This window comes from Monodelphis domestica, chromosome 3 (genome assembly GCF_027887165.1).
Source record: "Monodelphis domestica isolate mMonDom1 chromosome 3, mMonDom1.pri, whole genome shotgun sequence".
In the NCBI taxonomy this organism is placed as follows: Eukaryota; Metazoa; Chordata; class Mammalia; order Didelphimorphia; family Didelphidae; genus Monodelphis; species Monodelphis domestica.
In genome coordinates this window covers 325772554-325795284 of record NC_077229.1, presented here as the reverse complement: position 1 = coordinate 325795284, position 22731 = coordinate 325772554, and the positions used below count along the sequence as shown (strand labels likewise).

General features: G+C 36.9%; 1 protein-coding gene across 1 annotated transcript in view; it reads right to left on the bottom strand.

Annotated features, from left to right (window-relative positions):
* Positions 1 to 1401: 1401 nt before the first annotated feature.
* Positions 1402 to 22731, bottom strand: part of GDAP1 (ganglioside induced differentiation associated protein 1) — a 33841-nt gene continuing 12511 nt past the window's right edge. The window contains exons 3-6 of the mRNA XM_001367663.4: positions 9473 to 9646; positions 7539 to 7633; positions 6402 to 6516; positions 1402 to 4527 (exon numbers count right to left, since the gene is read on the bottom strand). Of these exons, the coding sequence (XP_001367700.1) occupies positions 4145 to 4527; positions 6402 to 6516; positions 7539 to 7633; positions 9473 to 9646 (767 nt within the window). The 3' untranslated portion in view covers positions 1402 to 4144. The remainder of the gene's footprint in view (positions 4528 to 6401; positions 6517 to 7538; positions 7634 to 9472; positions 9647 to 22731) is intronic.

Here is a 22731-nt window from a genome sequence, read left to right as displayed (position 1 = left end):
TACTTGTTGTTCCCCACCCACAGCATTCCTTCTCCCATCTTCATACCAACTGCTCCAATGTTTGGAAAAATTTCCTTCTTCATCTTCATCTTTTGGAGTCCTTGACTTCCTTCAAGTTTCAAGTCAAGTAGCACTTCTCAGAGATGGTCTTCCTCAGTTGCCAGTGCCTTTTTTTCCCAAAACGATCTTGCATCTACTTTGTGTCATTTATATTAACATATATATTTTAAATATATATAGATATTTGTATAATACATATATATATATATATATATCCTCTGATAGAACATAATCTTGCCCTTGTGGGCAAGATGACTTTGCTTTTCGCTTTTATCCCCTACTTTATATAGTGCTTAATAAAATGCTTGTTGACTGACTACTTAACATTAATGTAAACATTTGAACGTTAATAGCCTACAATTCATGCTTATCCTGAATCTATATTACTTTTGTGAATTGTATTTCATTCAATTTTATATTAAAAAACATATAGTCCACAATGCAAATCCCAAATAACAGTCTCATTCCCATCACAGTACCTTTCACACAGAAACTTAACTCAATAACTATATTAATTGAACCAAATACCTAATTGCTTTAATTCCTCTATTTCAATATGCCTTCATTTATAATAAATCCATGAATATAACTTTTATGGAGGTAGCATGGCATAATTCTAAAAACAATGGAATTAGAGTCAGAAAACCTAAAGTCCTCAACTTACTACTTATTAATTTTGTGACCTTGGATAAGTCACTTCTCTAAGCCTCAGCTTCCTTCCCTGTTAAAGAGAGTAAGAATATTTTACCACCTTTTGGGGTTCTTGTAATTATCAGATGTAATGAAGCATTTAAAGTACTTACTGGGGGCAGCTGGGTGGCTCAGTGGATTGAGAGCCAAGCCCAGAGATGGGAGGTCCTGGGTTCAAATCTAACTTCAGACACTTCCTAGCTGTGTGACCCTGGGCAAGTCACTTGACCCCCATTGCCTAGCCCTTACCACTCTTCTGACTTGGAATCAATATACAGTTTTGACTCCTAGACAGAAGGTAAGGGCTTGTACAAATTAAAAAAAAATTTAAATAAAGTGCTTACTAACCACATATTATTAATAATTATAATAACATTTGTGTAATACTTTGAGACCTGCAAAGTTCCTAAACAAATATCATCTCTATTGTATCCTCACAATCACCCTTTGATTTTATTAGTCCCATTTTCCAGATGAGGAAACAAAGAGAAGCAGAGATTAAGTGCTTAATCCAGGATCACAAACTAGTAAGTATCTGAGGCCAAATTTAAATTGGAGTTTTCTTGACTCCAAATCCAACACTCTATCTAACACCTAACTGCTAACCATAACGGATTCTATACGGATCTGAAAAATAATCTGCTACAATGATTTTTGCTTTAGGATCCATGTTTATTGGCTAATTACATTTAAAGAGGTTACATTGAAAATATTACCTTGCATCTCTACTTCTATTTATATGTTATATTCAGTCAAGAAGAGAAAACAGAAATAAAATGTCTAAGAATTGTATCTAATCCATAAATCATTGTCAATGCCAGAATCACCAGAACTTCAAAAAACAGGACCAAAACATGTAATTGCAAAAGTAATAAAAGTAGATTACAGAGATGAGGCTTCAGCAACCAACCTGAGATGAAGTTCCCTGTTAGTGCTTTCAATATTTTTCAGCTTTTAAGTATTACAGGACTTTCTAAAATTGAAGAAACAAAATATTGGTGGCTGAGTAGTATATATTGAGGGACAATTAAACCAGGCTCAAGCACATGAATAGGAACTTGTAAAAGGGGTATCTAGCAAGCAAGGGTCTTCTAATAACAGTTTGTATAGCTAGATGATACATGTTGGGTCCTACAGCTGGTCAGTTTAACTTTGGGCTTTCCAGTGTGGAAGTGCCTTTCTAAAGCATTAGAAAGGAATAGCTCTTGTATTCAACCAGTAGACTGATCTCATGGAAATGTCCTCTGAACCTGCACTTGGCAAAACAGTGCTTCCTTCGGTTTATCCTGAACTGCTCTCGGTTGGGTAGCACTGGCTGAAGAGCGACATCTTGTGGTTATCTTAATCCTTCAGCAGGTAATCGTCCTTACAAGTTACCACGCAACTTGTACCATGTGACATCCCAGAGACAGGGGTCAGTGGCATCATCTTTGCACGTAAAAAACCTCAAGTTTTTCATGAATTGTGTTGGTCCTGTCTTTGCTGTATTAATAATGAAAACGGGAAGACTAGCCAGCACTGAACTACTGCTCTGTGTCGTAGCCAAAAAAATATTTTTTTGGTGAAAGTTTCCTCCTGATTTTTATAAAAATCCAATTCTGTTTTCTCACTCTGAAACTCCCAATGTTAATATGACAGTAATCTGAATAGCCAAAAAATACCACAAACAACTTACTAATGCCTGCAATGATGGATTACATTGGAAATGTATGCAGTGAGATTTTCCAGAGATAAATCAATGCAGATATACCACAGCATAATGCATTTTAATACAAAGTACAAATATAACCAAAGCTGCCAACATGTTAATATTGTTGGATTAAGTTTACTCTGGAGATAGTATTCAGTTTTTGTACATGGAGCATATCCAGTTCATCAAGATCTCCCAAACTGTCGGATCATGCCATGGAATTACAGAAATGTGTTGTTGTTTTTACCATTGACAACAAGTTATTGTTTTCTAGGTATGACTGTTTCCTATTAATGAAAAGGAAGAGCGAGGAATGAATGCATTCTTTGGCATTTTCTCCATGGTCAGCCTGGGGCTGACACGGCAAGTTTTTCACAGAAACTTTGGGGTCAATGAGACTAAAAGGGATCATCTCAGCTCATCCTTTCTTTTTGGAGATGAGATAACCGAGGCCCAGAATGGTCAAAAGATTTTCCTAAGTTAATGACAAAACAAAGTTAAAAACTGAAGTCTAATCCAGGCACTAAATTGCCCCCTTCTGGATTTTGAAGCTTACTTCAGTTCAGGTTTCTTATATTTATGCATGGTACCCAACATAGGAAAAACCAAATACTTCCTTAAGGCTCTCTTAGGGTCAGGTTTGGAAAGTAAAATTACTTTGCTTCATCACTTATGGCAATATAACCTTCGCTATTTTTCTAGGCAAGACAAGTATATTCTGTTTGGTATAATCTTAGCCAAATTTCCAACTGGAAAAGCCATTGACATTATTAGAGATTCAAATGTATTTTTTTTAAACCAATCAGGTTTAAACGAAATAGTGTAGAGGTAAATTCTAGGCTCCTCTCCAATCCACTACCTTCAGAAATTCTTTCATCCTTCCTATCATAAACCCCAGAACTCTGGTGAGACATCTGGGTAAATGTGTTATTTAGCAAGGAGACAAGCAACTTAGGGCCCTGGAAAGGATAAAAGTAGGGGAAAAAAAAACTGCTGGTCTCATCACACCAAAGAGTGGCACTTGCATGTTTTTCTTCTCTTTTTAATTTTTTCTCTTATTTCTTCCTCTTCCTTTTTCCTTCTTTTCCTATTTCTACCTCAGGGCTACCAGTGACACAAAAGGGTACAGATGGGTATTCCTTGGCACCCCTGATGGCTCTCCAAAATGAGGAGGTGGATGCCCACTGGCCTAGAGTACTAGAAAGGATTTCTAGCTTGTATGAACAATGTCTATTGATGTAATGTCATATTGCAAGTACTATTGAGATCAGATTCAGAAAGCACTTTGAGATACTCAGATAAAGAAATACATGCAAGCACAGATTACTACTGGCTGCTTATAATAATAAACTCCATAAATAATTCAGCAGCATGTCTTTTTATTTATGTAGCAAGGAGGAATCACAATCTTGAGACAATAGTCTAGTTCTATAAAACATTTTTATATAAATAATTCACCTTGTCCATTTTTTAAAAGATGAATTAATTCAACCTTGCAAACAAGTTCTCAAAATTTTCCAAAGTACACACACAAAAAAAAAACCCTGTAGCTTACCCTCACCACATAAGCTAGCCAGAGAGTAAAGGAAATTAAATCAGCACGCTTTCCCACTCACTTGGGATAATTCTTTACCAGCCCTAGGAGAGTGGGCAAGTGTAGATTGGAAAGGCTATATCAGTTGCCATGGCCAACCCAACACAAGCCTAGAAATAATTTTGCCTTGCTCTCAGTGCTAAAAACACATTGCCAAATCTCTTTCTGAAAAGCACAAAAGCAAAATATCCCATTCCTGCAAGCAGACCAACCACAAAGGTGGTGCCAAGAACTTTTGGGGCCCTTTTCTTGGCCACCCGGAATGCTGTTGGCAGCACTGCTGAGATTAATATATTGTTGACATGTCCTAAAACCTTGTTAAATGTTTTTCTCTTCAAGACACGCTCGTAATAGGTTTCCAAGTTTGGTCGCTTTCCGTTTCCCCAGTTTCTCCTTGCAAACCCCAGGAACTTCAGTCGATGCAATGTGACAGCAAGCGATACATCTGCCAATGTGAAAGATTCACCACAGAGCCAAGGCTGGCAGCCCTCCTCTAATCAGAGAAAAAGACATGGAGAATTAGGTGCAAACACTATACAGGGAGAACCCAGAGGAGATGTACTGCCTAACTACATTATTCCCTCATCTTTAAGAGTGGCTGCAAAGCTATCAACATTTGGAAGTCCTTCATTATTCCTAATGAAACACATTTGGCCAAGTTATTTGATGCTTTAAAAAAAAGGCAAAGGCAGATTCATTCTAAGTTAAAGTGACTTTTGTGGGACAGCTATTAGCTGCCTAGGTCTCTAGGCGAAAGCTGAAGCAACCAGGTACTTAAAACTGGCTTGCTGGCTCATAAGAAACCCCTAGTGGCTTAGGGCCTCCAAGAAGCTCCAGACGCTCCCTGATCATTCCAGTAAACAACAGATGTGCTCTGGGGAAAAAAGGCCAGGCTTGTCATGAAACTTTATTCAATGGCATTGCTATCATTTTTTTTCTTTTAAAGAAGGGCACTGTCATCTAGTGCAAGAAAGGTCTCAGGGACAGGACTATCATCTAGAAACCCTGACTTGTTGCAAAGGTGGGATGACACAGATGGCCACATGGGAACTTTCATTCATAAAGCCCAGCCCACACATGCTCACAACTAGTCCACAATTTGGATTTCTCTATATTACACATCTGAGATGCAGCTTAAAATGTGGTCATTAGGAGAGCAGCTTAAACAGCAGAAAGACATGGGTGCAGGTGTTGCCTCTAATACCCAGCAGCTCTTTGCACAGGGACCAAGCTCTAGTCAACTCTAAGAGAAGGCTCTGTGGGGCAGATAGGTAACACAGTAGACAGAATACCATACCTAGAGTCAGGAGGACCTGGGTTCAAATATGGGTTCAGACCCTTCCTCACTGTAGTACCGTGGGCAAGTCACTTAATCCCAATTGCCTCACCTTCACCACTCATCTACCTTGGGATTCATTCCTAGTTTCAATTCTTACAATTATTACAGGTTGAGAGAGAAAGAGAGCTCTACAAACTAGTTCACTCCCTGATTTTATACTGCCTAAGATAAGGGAAAACATTTTTTCCATTTTTAAATACAATATAATTTCATTTAAAACATAAAAACATGCTTAGCTAGACACTCATACAAAAACAGGTTGCATGCTCAATTTGTCTACTGACTCCTACCCTAAGACTTAAAGTTATTGAAAAGGTGCTCATCTGCATTGGTAAAAGGAATGTCCTCACTGGAAGTCTCCCCCATTGATAAAATCACAGACCTAGTTGCCTTCCTTTGCCCCTAGAATGCTTCCTAATCCACGTGGTTTTCTTTCTTTTTAAACCCTTACCTTCCATCTTGGAATCAATATTGTATATTGGTTCCAAGGCAGAAGAGTGATCAGGGATAAGTAATGGGGATTAAGTGACTTGCCCAGGGTCACACAGCTCAGAAGTGTCTGAATCCAGACTTGAACCCAGGACCTTCCATCTCTGGGCCTGATTCTCAATCCACTGAGCCACCTTGCTGCTTCGGCATATTGTTTTCTGGCCTGTTCTTTGAGGGGGAAGGGAGGCAGAAGTCAAGCCTGGTCAGGCAAAATGAAAAACATTGTTCAAGCAAGGATCCAGATTAATCCCCAGGAGTGAAAGAAAGCATTGCTTCTGATTTGAAGAGAACCATGAAATCTGAACACATCCTCAGCTGCCATCACTTTCACTTAAAAAAAAAAGTTCCATTCTCCTATTTCTCTCAGATACCACCCACAGGACCCCTAAGCAGCTAATTTTGCTGAGTTCATTCAAGTTACCACTATCAGAATTAAAATATGAATAGGAAATAGTAAAAAAAATTTAATGAAATCTATCAAGGTGGCCATAATGCCATGAGCAGGAGGGAATAGGAGGGATACCAAAATCAGCACTTACCTGGGGTCTCTTCATTTCTCCTTTGCAATTCAGTTTCAACTTGATCCAGAACCTTCTCAAGTTCATCAAGTATTTTCTTCAAATATTTTACATTGTCATGGTCCAGTAGCTTTGACTAAACAAATAAAAAACACAATGAGTATCATTGATTTCTGTGAGGGGCTCAGCATAAAGCCTGTATCTTATAAATCCACATGCGTTATTCTAGAGGGTAGCAGGATGAAATAGGATAACCTAAATAAAGGGAAAAAATACTGCTTAGAGAAAACTTCAACTCAGAAAAAAGGCATTTTTTAATCCAAGTAGAATTAAATGACTACAGCTAGAAAAGAATGAGAACTAGCCAACTAACCATTATAACCAATCTAAAGAACAATCTACATAGGAATCAAAACATTGTTAGGCCTACATGGACTTGGAGGGAGGGAGGAAAGGTTCACTGATTCAATTTAGCAAACATTTATTGAATACTTACTATTTATAAGGTACTATAGAGATACAAAAATGAACAATAGTCCCTGTCCTCAAAGTTCTTATAAACTAATAGGGGAAAGATGGCATGTACACAAAATTAGGATGCTATAAAATAATAGGTGATAAAGGCAAAAGAGAAATTTCCTCCCCAAAAAAATGCTCAGAAAAAATTGTAAAGGGTAGATCACTTTCACCTGAGTAAAAGTAATGATTCTTGGGGGGAAGTGGGGGAAGAAGAAATAGGCAGAAGATAAGAAATTATTTTGGAAGGTGATGGTGATGGTTTTGTTTTCCCAATAAAGTGGTATCAAAAAGGAGAAAGGAAAAGAAAGAGGGCAAGAGTTAAGGCAGTGTGCAAGGGAGAGTTGTTGATAAATTCATCTGATAAGACTCTAGTGATGGAACTTTGTTGAGCTGGAAAATTTTCTGCAGAGCTGGACATGCATACTTGGCCCTTTGCTGAGGGAGAGTACTTTGTTGGGAGGAAGCAGAGAGTTCCTCTTCCTAATGATTAGTGACAGATCTTTGAGAAGTAAGAGATCCTTTTTAGAAGACTCCAAAGGAAGGAAAGAGAGCAGGAGGGAATGAAAAAAGGTAGGGGAAATTGTGTTTTAATACCATATAGCATTAAATGACAACTGGGAATAACCCTGCTATACTCACCTTAAGACGCTTCTGCTTTGCTATATACGCATCCTGAAGGTCTGGATTTTCTTGGGCAAGTTTCTTCAGTTCAGACTCAGTATTACCTATCTGGCCTGAGGTTGGGAACATTTTCCAAAAACAGAACAAAAACAAAGTTTTCTTACAGAACACAAAACATGGCACAAGTGTACCTATAAAGGTTAATGAATGATGATGTTTCTAATAGAAGTAAATTTGTTAAATCCAGTAAAACTGATAGTTTCCTTTTGAATCAGTTTCCCATTAAATGCTTTACAAATAAATCACTTGGAAATAATAAAGATGTAAAAAAGAGAGTAAAGGTTTCTTTTAAAGCCTTTAGACTACCTGAAACTCCACTGACAGGAATGAAGAATAAGAGGAAGCTTTGGGACAAGGCATCAGTACAGAGCAGTATGATTCCAACAATATTTCCCCTTCTTCCTAGGCCTTCCATCCAGGAAATTATTCCACCCTTAGAAAGAAATTCTTTCCTGCCTTCACAACCCAATGAGAGCTGAGAAATAAAGAACACTGAAAATTACTGTAAAAATGATTAGAACATAACTACTCTTGGCAGTAAGCCATAAAATTGGTATAGTAAAGTAATTCTGGAGATTATTATCATCACATTATCATAACTGCCTATCTATAAATATATGAGGCAAATAATATCAAACCAGTGATTACTCATAGACTTAACTAGGACAGGGTAGGCAGAAAGGGGTGTAGTGGATAATATCATCATAGTGACTGATGTCAAGGAAATGATCTACCAATACTCTGCTAACTACATAGCCAAGGAGTATTTCCTTTATTGGCAGCATAGGAGACATTACAGACTCTTTTGTCTGGACATCAATAATCTCTCAAGAGGGATAAAGACTGAACCTGTCATTTCACTGGTATAGAGCATTCACAGGTGAGGATATTCCCTCTACAGATGCAGTTTTATAATTTTAGAGAGCTGCATGGAGCACTAAGAGATTAAATAACTGCCTAGGATCTCACAGAAATAGGTATCAGAGGCAGGATTTAATCTTCCTGGCTTTAAGGCTATCTCTCTTGCCACTACACCCCATTGTTTTTCAAAGCACTAGAAAAACTTTTTTATAATCTTATCATGCCCAAGAAAAGTAATATTTATTTATTTATAATCTTGGAGATACAGAATCAAAGGATGAGGCAGAGTCAAATAAGGGGAGATATAGTATATGGGAAAATAGAACAAAAAGTTAGGAAAAATAATGAATCTAGAGAACTATTCATGAAATTAATTAATATATTCAAAGGAGAACCACTGAGGCTTAGCATTCTCCTCCACAGTATTTTGGAAAAGATAAATATCAATAGATAATGGATTATTATTGAAGATTACACCAATGATAATGGCCTTTCATTTTCCAACCTAGAGGCAACAAGATTTCCATTAATTCCTTTAGGTTGCTATTACCTAATACAATCATAAGCCTTTGTTGCAATGTCAAAGTCTATTGAAGCATAACAGAATAATTCAAGCATCCATTCCTCATAGGTCACTACAGGAAATCAATAACAGGCTACAGAGTGTGCCTAATATCCCATAGCTAGTCAGTGGAAAAGCCAGGACAAGAACCCATGTCATCATACTACTAATCCAAATTCTTTCCTACCACATTAATGTACCTTTCCATAAAGTACTCCAATTTTGTGATGTATACAGCTTTGATATTGAAAATAAAAGTAGGGGATAAGACTAATTAAAAAATAAAAATTTGCTTAACATAAGGCACAAATTAATAAACTCAAAATGTCTATTTTATTTATTGATCTTGGGAATGTCTGTGAACAAATTTAAAAGTCCTACCCGTGGCCATAAGGAATGGTAAAAATCAGACAAACATATTACAAAATGAATGTGAAACAAATCCCAAGACCACAAACTCTTTACATACTGCGAATCCTTGTTGTTGCATAAGCAGGGATCATGGAGTCCACTGTTAGTTCTGGGTGTAAAATGCAACCATGTGTATAGGCATCCATGGGTAAGGAGTCAAGGAGTTCTCGGTAGTGCTGGACTCGTGGGTAATACATGCTTTCTTTTTCAGGTATTAACCTGGGTGTCTTTTCTAATATATTTATGCATAAAGAAAACAAAATTTAAAATTAGGTAGCATGACCCAAAAAACCCATTTTGATCAAAATTATCAGCATTAGCTTAGCAGAATTTGAATAACAATGAACATGTAGTAGGAAGTAGGAATAATAATTATAAATCATGAGTTCTTAACAAAGCAATTAAACATGTGAAGTGACATCATATATTATAGCAGCTTTGGTGAAGGTTTTCAAGTTTGCATGCCCAAACTGCAACTTCAAGCTGTATGAGTCCCCCCACATTACCCCAGAAAGTGGAGGGAGGAAGTGATCACTTTGGGTGGCTGGACAGAGAGGCAAAAATGTCCCTGGGCACTGGGAAGGGGGGGACAGAGAAACTCCCCACTGGGGCAAAACTGCCAATACTTAGCCAACGCTGCACTAGAGCATTGATATGGATACAATAAGTCAAAAGGTATTTTCCCTTTACATTTTTAAACTTAACCTCATTATACTTAATGTTAGATTATCAGAGAGCAAGAAAAGTCTTGTCTCCTCTGCTCTACAAGTAACAACAGATGGTGGCTACTTGTAGCTGCTCTTTCTAGGAACTATCCAAAAATTCAGATATGAAAAAAAGGATTAATCATAAATTCTTTTTTGTCTGTGGAGTGCTCCTTTGAATCTATCTGACCCTCCACCATGCTAATACTCTTTATAGTGTTATATATATATATATATATATATATATATATATATGTATATATATATATATATATACATATATATATATATATATATATATATATTTGACTAAGGGTAGCAACAGGAATTATGGAGATTCAACCAAGATGAAAAAAAGGATTGAACTAAAAGTTCGTTTCAGACAGTTATACTAGAATAAGCAATGGAAACAACAGGCTGAAAAGGTCTGATGTCTCTGCCAACCATAAGTCAGACAGTACTGAGAACATTAGCCATTATGGGAGCTTCCATATAATTCTAAAACCACCCTGCTCTATAGTTCACTTTTCATATGATTAATCACAATTCAGAGTTCCTTGGGAGTTCTCTATTTGTAATAAAATAATAACCCAGCTGGACACATGAGTTTAAATTATCCATGTACTCTTTTGCCCACTTGCAAGGGAATGGTTACCAGAAACCAAACTCAAAATGTTTTTTTTTTTAATTTTATTTTGGAAATGTTATTTAGTCAATTTAGACCATTATTCCTTGGTTACAAGAGTCATATTCTTTCCTTCCCTCCCCTTCCCCACCCTTTCCAATAGCAAATGTACAATTCCACTGGGTTTTGCATGTGTCTTTGACCAGAACCTATTTCCATGTGGTTGATGTTTGCACTAGGGTTATCATTTAGAGTCTACATCCCCAATCATAACTCCCTCAACACATGCAATCAAGCAGTTGTTTTTCTTCTGTGTTTCTGCTCCCACAATTTTTCCTCTGGTTGTGGATAGTGTTCTTTCTCATACATCCCTCCGAGTTGTTCAGGATCACTGCATTGCCACTAATGGAGAAGTCCATTACATTTGATTGTATCACAGTGTATCAGTCTCTGTGTATAATATTCTCCTGCTTCTGCTCCTTTCACTCGAAATCCATTCCTGGAGGTCTTTCTAGTTCACATGAATTCCTTCAGTTTATTATTCCTTTGAGCATAATAGTATTCCATCAGTAACATATACCAACATTTCTTCAGCCATTCCCCAATCAAAGGACATCCCCTCATTTTCCTTTAGAAATTTAGATCCTATACCATTTGGTGCATACATGTTGAATACTGATATTTTCTCATTGTCTATACACCCTTTTATCAGGATTTATTTACCTTCCATTTCCCTTTTAGTCAGATCTATTTTTACTTTGGCTTTGTCAGATACCATGATTGCAACACCTGCCTTCTTTCTATCAGTTGAGGACCAATATGTTTTGTGCCAACCTTTAATTCTAACCTTGTGAGTATCTACCCACCTCAGGAGTATTTCCTGTAGACAGCATATGGTAGGATTTTGGATTCTAATCCACTCTTCTATTTATTTTCGTTTTATGGGTGAGTTCATCCCATTCACATTTAAAGTTATGATTGCCACTTGTGTATTCCCCAGCATTTTGATATACTCTCCTAGCTCTGTCCTTTCATCTTTTGCTATATTCTTTTAAACCAGTCATTTGCTTTTAATAAAAAGCAAACTCCCTTGATATGCTTCCCTTTCTGGCCCCTCCCTTTTTGTTCCCTTCTTACTTTTTTAGGGTCTGTTAAGTTCCCTCCCCTCTCTCTTTTCCTCCTTTTTTTTACTCCCTCCCCCCTACTCCCCTTAGTTTTCCCTTCTTTCCCTGTAGGATAAGATAGAATTCAAGACCCCAATGGATCTAGATGCTCTTCCCTCTCAGAATTTATTTCACTGAGAGTAAGGTTTAAATATTAACTACTAGCACTCTCTTCCTCTCCTTCTTATGCATATCTTTGTATGATAAAGATTATCTGATTTATTTTATTTCTTTAAGTATCTCTTGATGCCATCTTCAATTCCCCCCTCCCTTTTTCTTTTTTGCATATCATCTTATAGCTCTTATTACCCTGATCTCTTCATGTAAATGATTCTTCTAATTACTATAATAGTGAATATAACTTTTGAGAGGTAGAAATAACATTTCTCCATATATTAATATAAATAATTTTGTTTTATTGTAGTCCTTAAAGAAAAAAATTTGAATAAACAAACATTTTCTGCCTTTTCCCTCTCTTTCTTATTTACATTTCCATGTTTCTCTTGATCTTTGTGTTTAGATATCAAACTTTCCACTTAGTTCTGGTCTTTTCTTTACAAGTACTTGGAAGTCTTCTATTTTGTTGAATGCCCATACTTTCCCCTGGAAGTATATAGTCAGTTTTGATGGATAGGTGATCCTTGGTTGAAGGTCCAATTCTCTCTGAATATCATATTCCAAGCCTTTCAGTCCTTCAGTGTGGAAGATGCCAGGTCTTGTGTAATCCTGATTGGTGCTCTTTGGTATCTGAATTGTCTATTTTTTGGCTTCTTGTAGAATTTTCTCCTTAGCTTGAAAGTTCTGGAATTTGGCAATTACATTCCTGGGAGTTGTCTTTTGAGGATTTAGTATAGAGGGTGTTCTATGAACTTTTTCAATGTCCATTTTGCCCCCTTGTTCAAGAACATCAGGGCAGTTTTCTTGGGTAATTTATTGTAGTATGATGTCAAGATTTCTGTTTATTTCTGGCTTTTCAGGTAGACCAATGATTCTCAAATTGTGTCCCCTTGATCTGCTTTCCTGATCTATCATCTTGTCAGTGAGATATTTTGTGTTTTCTTCTATTTTGTCAGTCTTTTGACTTTGCATTATTAATTCTTTCTGTTTTGCAAGATCATTGGCATCTAATTTCCTAATTCTGGATTTTAAAGACTGATTTTCCTTTTCAGTTTGTTCTATCCTGCTGTTTGTGGCTTCCAGCTATTTTTCCAATTGGGAGTTCTTGTCCTTTAAACTGTTATTTTCTCTTTGAACTATTTCCAACTTTTCTTGCTAGAAGGCTTCTATCTTTTTTATAACCTCCAATTTAAGTTCTTCAAGAGCATGTGGACAATTTCCATTTTGGGGGGAAGGTTTTGGTGAATTTATTTTAATTTCCTCTTCTATTTCCTCTGTGGCCTTGTTTGTTTTTTTTTTTTTTTGCACAAAAATTTTCCAGGGTCAACATTTCTTCTTTTTCTTGGTGGAGGGAGGTTGTTGTTCCTGGGCATTATTTTCCATCACTGTGGAGGTGTTTCCTTCCCTTTTAAGTCAGAAATCTGAGTGAGATGGGCAGACTCTCTGTGTATGGAGTTAAGGAGCAATGATTTTGCCTCAGGCAAGCTCTCAAATGTCTGCAGCTTCTGCTGTTTGCTGCCCTTCTCTGTACTATCTTCCCGCAAATGCTTGTGGTTTGTGCTCTTTAGCCTGCTGGGGTTTCAGGTCTAGATGCTCTTAGGGGTAGGTCTTTGGTGGTCTTGGTCAGCTGCCAAGGACCTAGAGGTGCCTTTCACTCATTCTAGAGGTTCCCCTCACTCAATCACTGATCCTGGGGTGTGCTGGCTCTGACTCTGGCTCCATAGGTGGCATGGGGGAGGGTAGATCAGCTTGCATTTTGGTGGGAGCTTTTTTATCCCCTTATAGTGTGGAAATGCCCAAATCCCACATACCTTCAATGCTGCGCCCTACTGTAGAGTCCCTTTGTTCATATGAATTTGGGTTTCTTGGTCTTTTGAGGTAGTCTATATTGGTAGGTGCTGAGGAGTGGAAGAGTCCTGAGTCGAGACTGATGCCATGTTTACCTGGAAGTCTCTGGGGGCATCCCCACATTTCCCAATTTTTTGCCACCACAAAGAGCACAGCTATGAATATTCTTGTACAGGTCTTTTCCTTATTATCTCTTTGGGGTATAAACCCAGCAGTGCTATGGCTGGATCAAAGGGCCAACAGTCTTTTAGTACCCTTTACCAAACTCAAATTGTGCATGTCCTAGAACTGCAAAAATGTCAAAGCAGCTTCTGTGCTCCACAAGGGTTCCCAGAGTTTTAGAAAGTTGGGGTCTAAAAATTGTTTGGTAGATTTTTTTATTTTATTGTTGATTGCTAGCTATTATTTGTTTAGAGAGCTTCTACTGAGTAAAACCCACTATGTGCAATATCCAAGCATGCTTGTCAATTTCTATTGAGAGCCATCACAATTATGACAAAATAATGTGACTAGAGCTCTTCAAAGAACAGTTTAAGTTCAAAAAGGAGCTAAAGTTTCCTTATATGAGAGGTTTCCAGGATTTGTTTCTGATTACAAATCATTCTTTGACAATAAATTGGTGCTGCCTCAGAAAGAGACAAAACTAGAAAGCAAAAGACACCCAAATTTCTAAGAACCAGGAAGAATACTCCTGACTTGTAGGGTTAATCAGTCACTTGCTAGAGTGAGTATCAGACTCATCACAACTCACAGCTTCAGAGCTTAATAGGATCAATGTCTGGTCATCAACATTTATGCAGTAGCTAGCTAAATCTACTTCAAGTCTGTACTTTTTCAATGAGATAATGCCTCAACTACGCATTAATCATTCGTTTATTTAATTTGAGTGCTTAAGACATTAGGCATCATTGAATCTTACTGTTTCAAGTTATAAAGAAACAGAACCTCAGAGTGGTCAAATGGATCTCTCTAAGGCAACATAGCTGGTCAGTGACAGACACAGAACTTTCTTGATTCCTAGGTCAATATTCTTTCAACTACACAGCAATACCCATTTTGACATGTTTTTTTTTTTTCAAAGGGTATAAACTCTAGAGATCATCCAAGGAGAAGGAAAGAGGAACCAAGTGACTTCATGATTAGCAATGAGTCTCTAAAGCAGCAGTTCTCAACCTCTCAATTTGTAGCAATGAGAGTACATAATGCATATCAGGTATTTATATTCCGAATCATAACTGTAGCAAAATTACAGTTTTGAAGTAGCCACCAAAATAATTATTTGGTTTGGGGTCACTGCAACATGAGGAACTGTATTGTGGGGTCACAGCATTAGAAAGGTTGAGAACCACTGCTCTAAAGGATTCCCAAAATAGTAGAGAAAGAGTAAAAGTATGGATCTCCTTAGTCATCAAACTAATCAGCTAAATTATACATTCCTTTATTGTTTAATGAATGGTAATGTTCTTCACTCCACATTAGGCTGCAGTTCAGACAGTCTAGACTCTCTTTACCAGGCCTCTATCAGAGTCTTTCTCCCCTTTTCAGTTTCTTTTTATTAATCTTCCTCAGTTCGAATGTAAATTCTTTGAGGGCAGAAACTATTATTCTTTTGACTGGTGTTTGTATTCCCAAAGCTTAGCAAAGTGCCTAACACATGTAAATGCTTCATAAATCCTCATTGACTTGTTGATTTCACCACTTCTTTATGGGTGAACTAATGTCCATAATATTCAAAACTTCAATAAACATGTATCAAGCACTTATATTATTTACTTAGTTGAAATTTTGAAAGCCTAACACTGGTTCAGGAAATATCAAAAATCCAATATTAGACAAGGTCCAGCGAGCAGCCAGCCAAAGTCTCACTGTGTCAGGTCAATACACAAAATTTTGAGTGGGGCAGCAGTGGGGCTGTTTTTATTCTTCCTTTATGCTTCCCCTCCTACAAAAATGTAGGCTCCTTCACAAACACTAGAAAAATGCTTAATTCCTCCTCTAATACAATCCAAAACTGGCTGCCAGCATAATTTTTAACAAGAAGGAAACTTCCAATGCACAGCTCTCTCCAAAGAGCCTTAATATAAGATGCAGTAAGACACATTTCTTCATTCTTGATATTACTCTATGGGAAAAGGGTCAAATGAAGGGTGAAGGGTCAAAGCACTCAATCTCCCAATGACTCAACTGCATAAATTTATGGAAACATTTCAATATTTGACCTTCAGTCTCTCCACAAGTTAACCAGTACTTCCAATTTCCCTGACCACATAGTCAGAACAAAAGTTTCTTCTCACTTTAATAATCAAAAATTAGCATCAAATGAAGAAATCTCTGCTTAATTTATCTCTCTGCTTCTAATTTCTCCCCATTGTAATACATTCTCCACACAGCTGTCAAAGTGACTTTATTAAAGAACAGATCTAATCACATCATCTCCCCCACTCCTCAATAAACTCAAGTGGCACCCTACTAACTCTAGGTAGTAGTATTAAATACAAAATACTCTGTTGGTATTTGAAGCTCTTCAAAACCTAACCTGTCCAAATATTGGATTTTTTTCCCAAAAGCTGGTATCTTTGGATTTATCATAGACTGTCTTGCTGAGGTCACTTACCCCAACTCTATTCCACTGATCCTCCTTTCTGTCTCTTAGCCAGTACCATATTGTTTTGATGACCACTGCTTTATAGTATAGTTTGAGATCTGGTACTGCTAGGCCACCTTCCTTCACATTTTTTTCATGATTTCACTGGATATCCTTGATATTTTGTCTTTCCAAATAATCTTTGTTATGTTTTTTTTTTCTAATTCAGTAAAAAAAGTTTCTTGGTAGTTCAATGGGTATGGCACTAAATAAGTAAATGAGTTTGGGTAGGATTGTCATTTTTATTATGCTAGCTCATTCTACCCATGAACAACTAATGTTTTTCCATTAATTGCTGGGAAAATTGGAAGACAGTATGGGAGAGATTGGGTTTGTATCAACATCTCACACTCTACACCAAGATAAACTCAGAATGGGAGAATGACTTGAATATAAAGAAAGAAACTATAAGTAAATTAGGTGAATACAGAATAGTATACTTGTCAGATCTTTGGGAAAGGAAAGATTTTAAGATCAATCAAGAGTTAGAAAAAATTACAAAATGTAAAATAAATAATTTTTATTACATTCAATTAAAATGTTTTTGTACAAACAAAACCAATGCAACCAAAATAAGAAGGGAAAGAAACAAATTGGGGGGGGGGAGCGGAATCTTCATAACAAAAATCTCTGACAAAGGTCTAATTACTCAAATTTATAAGGAGTTAAATCAATTGTACAAAAAAATCAAGTCATTCCCAAGTTGATAAATGGACAAGGGACATGAATAGGCAATTTTTAGATAATGAAATCAAAACTATTAATAAGCACATGAAAAAGTGTTCTAAATCTTGTATAATCAGAGAGATGCAAATAAAAACAACTGTGAGGTATCACCTCACACCTAGCAGATTGGCTAGCATGACAGCAAAGGTAAGTAATGAATGCTGGAAGGAATGTGGCAAAGTCCAGACATTAATGCATTGCTGGTGGAGTTGTGAATTGATCCAACCATTCTGGAGGGCAATTTGGAACTATGCCCAAAGGAAACTAAAAGACTATCTGCCATTCCATCCAGCCATAGCACTGCTGGGTTCATATCCCAAAGAGATAATAAGGGGAAAGACTTATACAAGAATATTCATAGCTGTGCTCTTTGTGGTGGCAAAAAAACTGGAAAATAAGGGAATGCCCTTCAATTGGGGAATAGTTAAACAAATTGTGGTATTATATTGGTGATGGAATACTATTATGCTCAAAGGAATGATGAACTGGAGGAATTCCATGTGAACTGGAATGACCTCCAAGAATTGATTCAGAGTGAGAGGAGCAGAACCAGGAGAACATTGTACACAGAGACTGATACACTGCGGTACAATCGATTGTAATGGACTTCTCCATTAGTGACAATGCAGTGGTCCTGAACAACTTGGAGGGGTTTATGAGAAAGAACAATATCCACAGCCAGAGGAAAAACTGTAGGAATAGAAACACCAAAGAAAAATAACTGGTTAACCACATGGATCAATGGGGATATGATTGGGATATAGACTCTAAATGATCACGTTAGTGCAAACATCAATAATATGGAAATAGGTTTTGATCAAGGACACATGTAAAACTCAGTCGAATTTAGGGGGTGGTGGATTAGTAATTAGTAGGGGATGGGGGAACGTGAGGGAAAGAACATGATTCTTGTAACCAGGGAAAATTATTCTAAATTGACTAATTAAATAAAAATTTCAAAAAAAAAAGCTAACCTTTTTCATCTTCCAAACATTTTACCCATGAACCCTATTATCCAGTCACACTGAACTAACTGCCTCTCAGGCCTTGCTAGTTTCACACATAATCTACATCCTATCTCTGTGAACTTTGTACTAACTATTCTCATTCATTCTGAGCTTTTTCTCATCTCCTTCTCTTAAAAATCCCTGGCTTTTGTCAAGATTCAGTTCAAGAACTATCTTCTACAAGAGGCTTTTCTTGGTTCCCCATGCCCAACTCAAATGCCTCCTAAAACAAGCCATTCCACTATTGTTGGGAAACATCTTATGACAAGAGCCTAAATTATTGTACCTAATCCTACTCCATTATAAGAAGAACAAATCTAGCCTCTTTTCCATCTACATTATGACCTTTCATATTTTATTAAATTTCATCTTCTTAAATTAAGCCCAAAGTTCTAGCCTATAGAGAACTTTTTAAATCCTGATACTGTCATTCTTTACTTTATATGTTGCTCCCAACTTTTTATCACCTGGAGAGTCAATAAGTATACTATTTATCCCAATACCCAAATCATTGACAGAAAATAATGCGCGCGCATGCACAAACACACACACATACTTACAAACACACATATACACACGAGTTCTAAACACAGATCCCTTGATGATTCCACTGGAGTCTTCCTACCCAAGTGACATCAAATCTCCATTACTCTTTGTGTGGCTACTCAACCAATTCTAATACATTTAATTAGACTACAGCTTATCTTTGTTACAAGAATACCATGAGAGGCTTTAATAAACACTGCCAAAATCTAAGTAAAGTGTATCTATAGAAGTCTCCTGATCTAGTGATTTAGTACCCCTGTCAAAAAGTATCTAATCTTAATCTGGTATAAATTCTTCATACTATATCTAAACAATCACTAATTCCTTTTCTAGACACTAATTACTGATGTTTTAAAATATTACAATCTAGAATTTCACCTGGAATGGAAGTTGAGTTCACTGGTCTATAGTTTAAATATTATTCTCTACTTTTCCCCCTAAAAATCAGGACAACAGAAACTTAACTGGTTAGTTTTTCAAGACTTTTATATTATTTTGCCTCCTTCTTCTATATTCTGTTAAAAGGGATGAACAGGAAACACAGGGAGAAATATATTCAGAAATGGAAATCATGTAAAAATTATATATTGATTTTTTAAATTAGAAAATTCAAAGAAGTTGTCTCTTTCTTATATTATGTTATTCTCTAATTCTATGCAATCATTAAGAGACTGCTGACAACAGATCTATAATCAAACTTGTTAGTTCTTTTAGAATCCAAGTTGGTCATCTGGACAAAGTAACTTGAATTCATCAAGGAAAACTATTTGTTCTCTGTCTCTGTTTTTATCTTGGGTATTTATTGCCTACTAGTAATTTTTTTTCTGCTTCTGGAACAAAGGCCATTTTTTTTGGTCATGGAAAGTTGAAGCCAACAGCTTTACCATCTCTAAATCATCAGTTAATATATCATCAGTTATCATTGTGGCATTCACTATGAACAGCAGTCCAACCTTTACTTTGATCCTTGTAACCGTGAAAATGTGGTTTTGCCAAGTCTGTGAATTGCTACAACTGTAAAGGTTTTGGCCAAACTGTAAAGATAATTTGTAGTGTCTTGATTTAAAATCTAAAATTAAGTGGTCGCCATGGGAAAATTCCCAAATATGAAAATACCCAAGTCAGCTGGGTTTTATGGAGATTTTAATTAATACAAATGAAGGAATTAAGGGAAGGAGAGAAAGAGAGAGAAAAGAGAAAATAGTAGAAATGGCCTAGGCCTGAGCCTAAGGGAGAGCGAGTCAGTCTTTATCACTCACCACAAGATCTTCTTAAGCAAGCTCCAGTCCTCCACTGAACTCCTCAACTCCTGAACTGAGCTCAGAGAGTCCCAACTGAATTCAATTGACCTCCTTTTAAAGAGAATTTTCTCTTATGTCACCTCCCCTAAATTTTCACATCTACCAATTATAGTAGATGCTTTTTTCCCAGGACTGCCCATTCCTAGTTCTTATCTTCTTTTGTTTTCACCTTCTCTGGTTAGATAAAAACTTCATACCTCTTTTTGTTAAGCTTGCCTTTTGTAAGTTGCTTGACCTTTTAGGGACTAATTTAACCTTTAAAGGTACTTAGCACCCTTTTGTATTAGATCTAAAAATAGACCTAGCTTAAGATTCAAACTTTACTATAAGATATGAGTTAGGGACTTTTCGTTGTTCAATCAGGAGTTTTCAACTTTATCTTCCCCTAAGGCACTGTCTGAGTAGGGTGGAGTAATTTTAAAAGTTCTCAATACATTCCTGACCAAATACCTCCATTGTTAAAAATGGGGAATAGCTTAACCAAATCTTCTAAGGTACAGTCTGAGCAGTTTTTAGATTCACATCCTCTTTTCTCCAATATAGCTAATGTTAGTAAATGGAGGCACTTTCCAACTCACACAGGAGTCCTCCAAACAAAATTCCTCCAAGATCAAGGCTCCCTATGTGTCTACATCAAGTCAAAATCAGAGTTTATGAACCTCCACAAATGATTTGCATTTATAAATGAAAGAGGACACAAAGAGATCAGATCACAGTCAATTACTCACTAAGCACTAAATGTTTATGTATCAAAAACTATGGTAACCACAGGAACTTAGTGGAAGAGTGTGATAAGGAAAATAGCAATAAACTTTTCTCTGTTCATTAATCTGAAGCATGTTTTTCCAGAAATATTCAAATTATAAAATGAGAGAATAGACATTCACAAAGAATATTGTGGAAAAGCACACACAGAGAGAATATAGTTAGATGTACAAGTTATATTATGGAGGGGCAATTTCTACCTGTAACATTTCAGTGCCACTGATATCTTCTGGTGATGTTATCATGCTGTTGGGTTTTTTCCCTATTGGTTTCATACAATGCACAATTTTCCCAAGCATGTTGTCTTTGCCAGAAATAGGATCATTGCTGATTCTCTGGTATACATTGTAAATAATCTCTGCCAAACATGTTCTCATGGTTGTGTATGGTCATTGCTTGCCAGTAATGAATTAATCTCATGGATGCTGCCAGGCATGGTTCCAGTTGACATGATGTTGTGAAGTTTCATTGCTTCCTGCTTCTGGTTTCAGATGAAATTCTCAAATGAATTATTACTTCATCATAAGATATTTTATCATAGCCTTTTAAAACTTAAAATCATATCTTTAGATATAACTTTTCAGAAAGGCAAAGTCCTAACATACATCATTAGAGATTTTTCTCCCAGAAAGACAGTCTATCAATTCTCTGAGTTTTGACTTGAATGGTAGGTGAATGAGAGGTTCTTTCCAGAAAGTAGTTTCTTGAACCAAAAGTTAAGCTCTTTGAAACACAGAAGATCTAGTTAGAAAACCAATTAGTATCTTCAGGCTTAAATTTATTCTTTTGATTTTTACTTATGTTCACCAAGGGCAGACTCTTTATCAAAAGCTTCATTAGCTTAGGTTTAGAAATTCCTTGTTATTCCTTAATTTCCAATTACTAAATTTAATCTAGTCAATAGCAGTGTACAGTGATGACAAACCTTTTAGAACCTTTTGGACAATGCTTACTGTGCCCCATCCCATCTCAGACTGGGTGCTATGCCCTGCCCCCTCCAGAGATTGTGTTTCCCCCCATCTCCACTACCTTACTTCAGAAGGGGTGAGAGAAAGGGAGGGAGTGACCAAGGTGCTCCACTCAGGGGAGGGAGTAAGCTATTAGGCTGCTGAGCAGAGGGGCAGGGAGGCACAGTGGAGAAGGGAAATGATGAAGTTCCACCAGAGTTCTTCTGCCTTCTAGTAACTAACTCTGATGGTATAGCATGCATGCCCATAGAGAGATCTGTGTGCTGTCTTTGGCATGCATGCCATAGGTTCACCACCATGAGTGTAGATGCTTGCAAAAAAACTGTCATGGATTCTATGGGCTTGAGTTTTAAGGGGGTAAAGGAAAACAGTTTTTCAGCTACAGGATTCTCAAGATTCTTCTGGTATCCTATCAAAATTAATAATAGGGAGGAAAGCATTAGAACAAAACTAAGTACAAGAAGCAATTGTTTGCAGGCTTTAAGTCCCATACCCTACACCAGCATTGGCAAAGACATGGCACACATGCCGAACCAGCACTGAGGGAGCTGCTCCATTTCCCCTCTTCCCAGTACCAGAGGACATTTTTGTATGCTCCACCTGTCTGTCCAGCTGCCCAGAGCAAGCACTTTCTCCCTCAATTCTCTCCAGTAATCCAGGGGCTAACAGATAGCTTGAATTTGCCCTCTGGGCACTTGAACTCAGAAAAGTTTCACCAATGAGGCATACTTTTTTTTTAAGTTTTATTAATGTATTTATTTTTTAAATCACCATTGTTTTTCCCAGTATCCTTCCCTACCCCCTCTCAGAGAGCCATTATACATAGAAAATATTATTTTTCAAAGACAAAAATAAGAAAAGGGATGGAAATAACTGAATAATACATTTAGAAAGTCCGAAAAT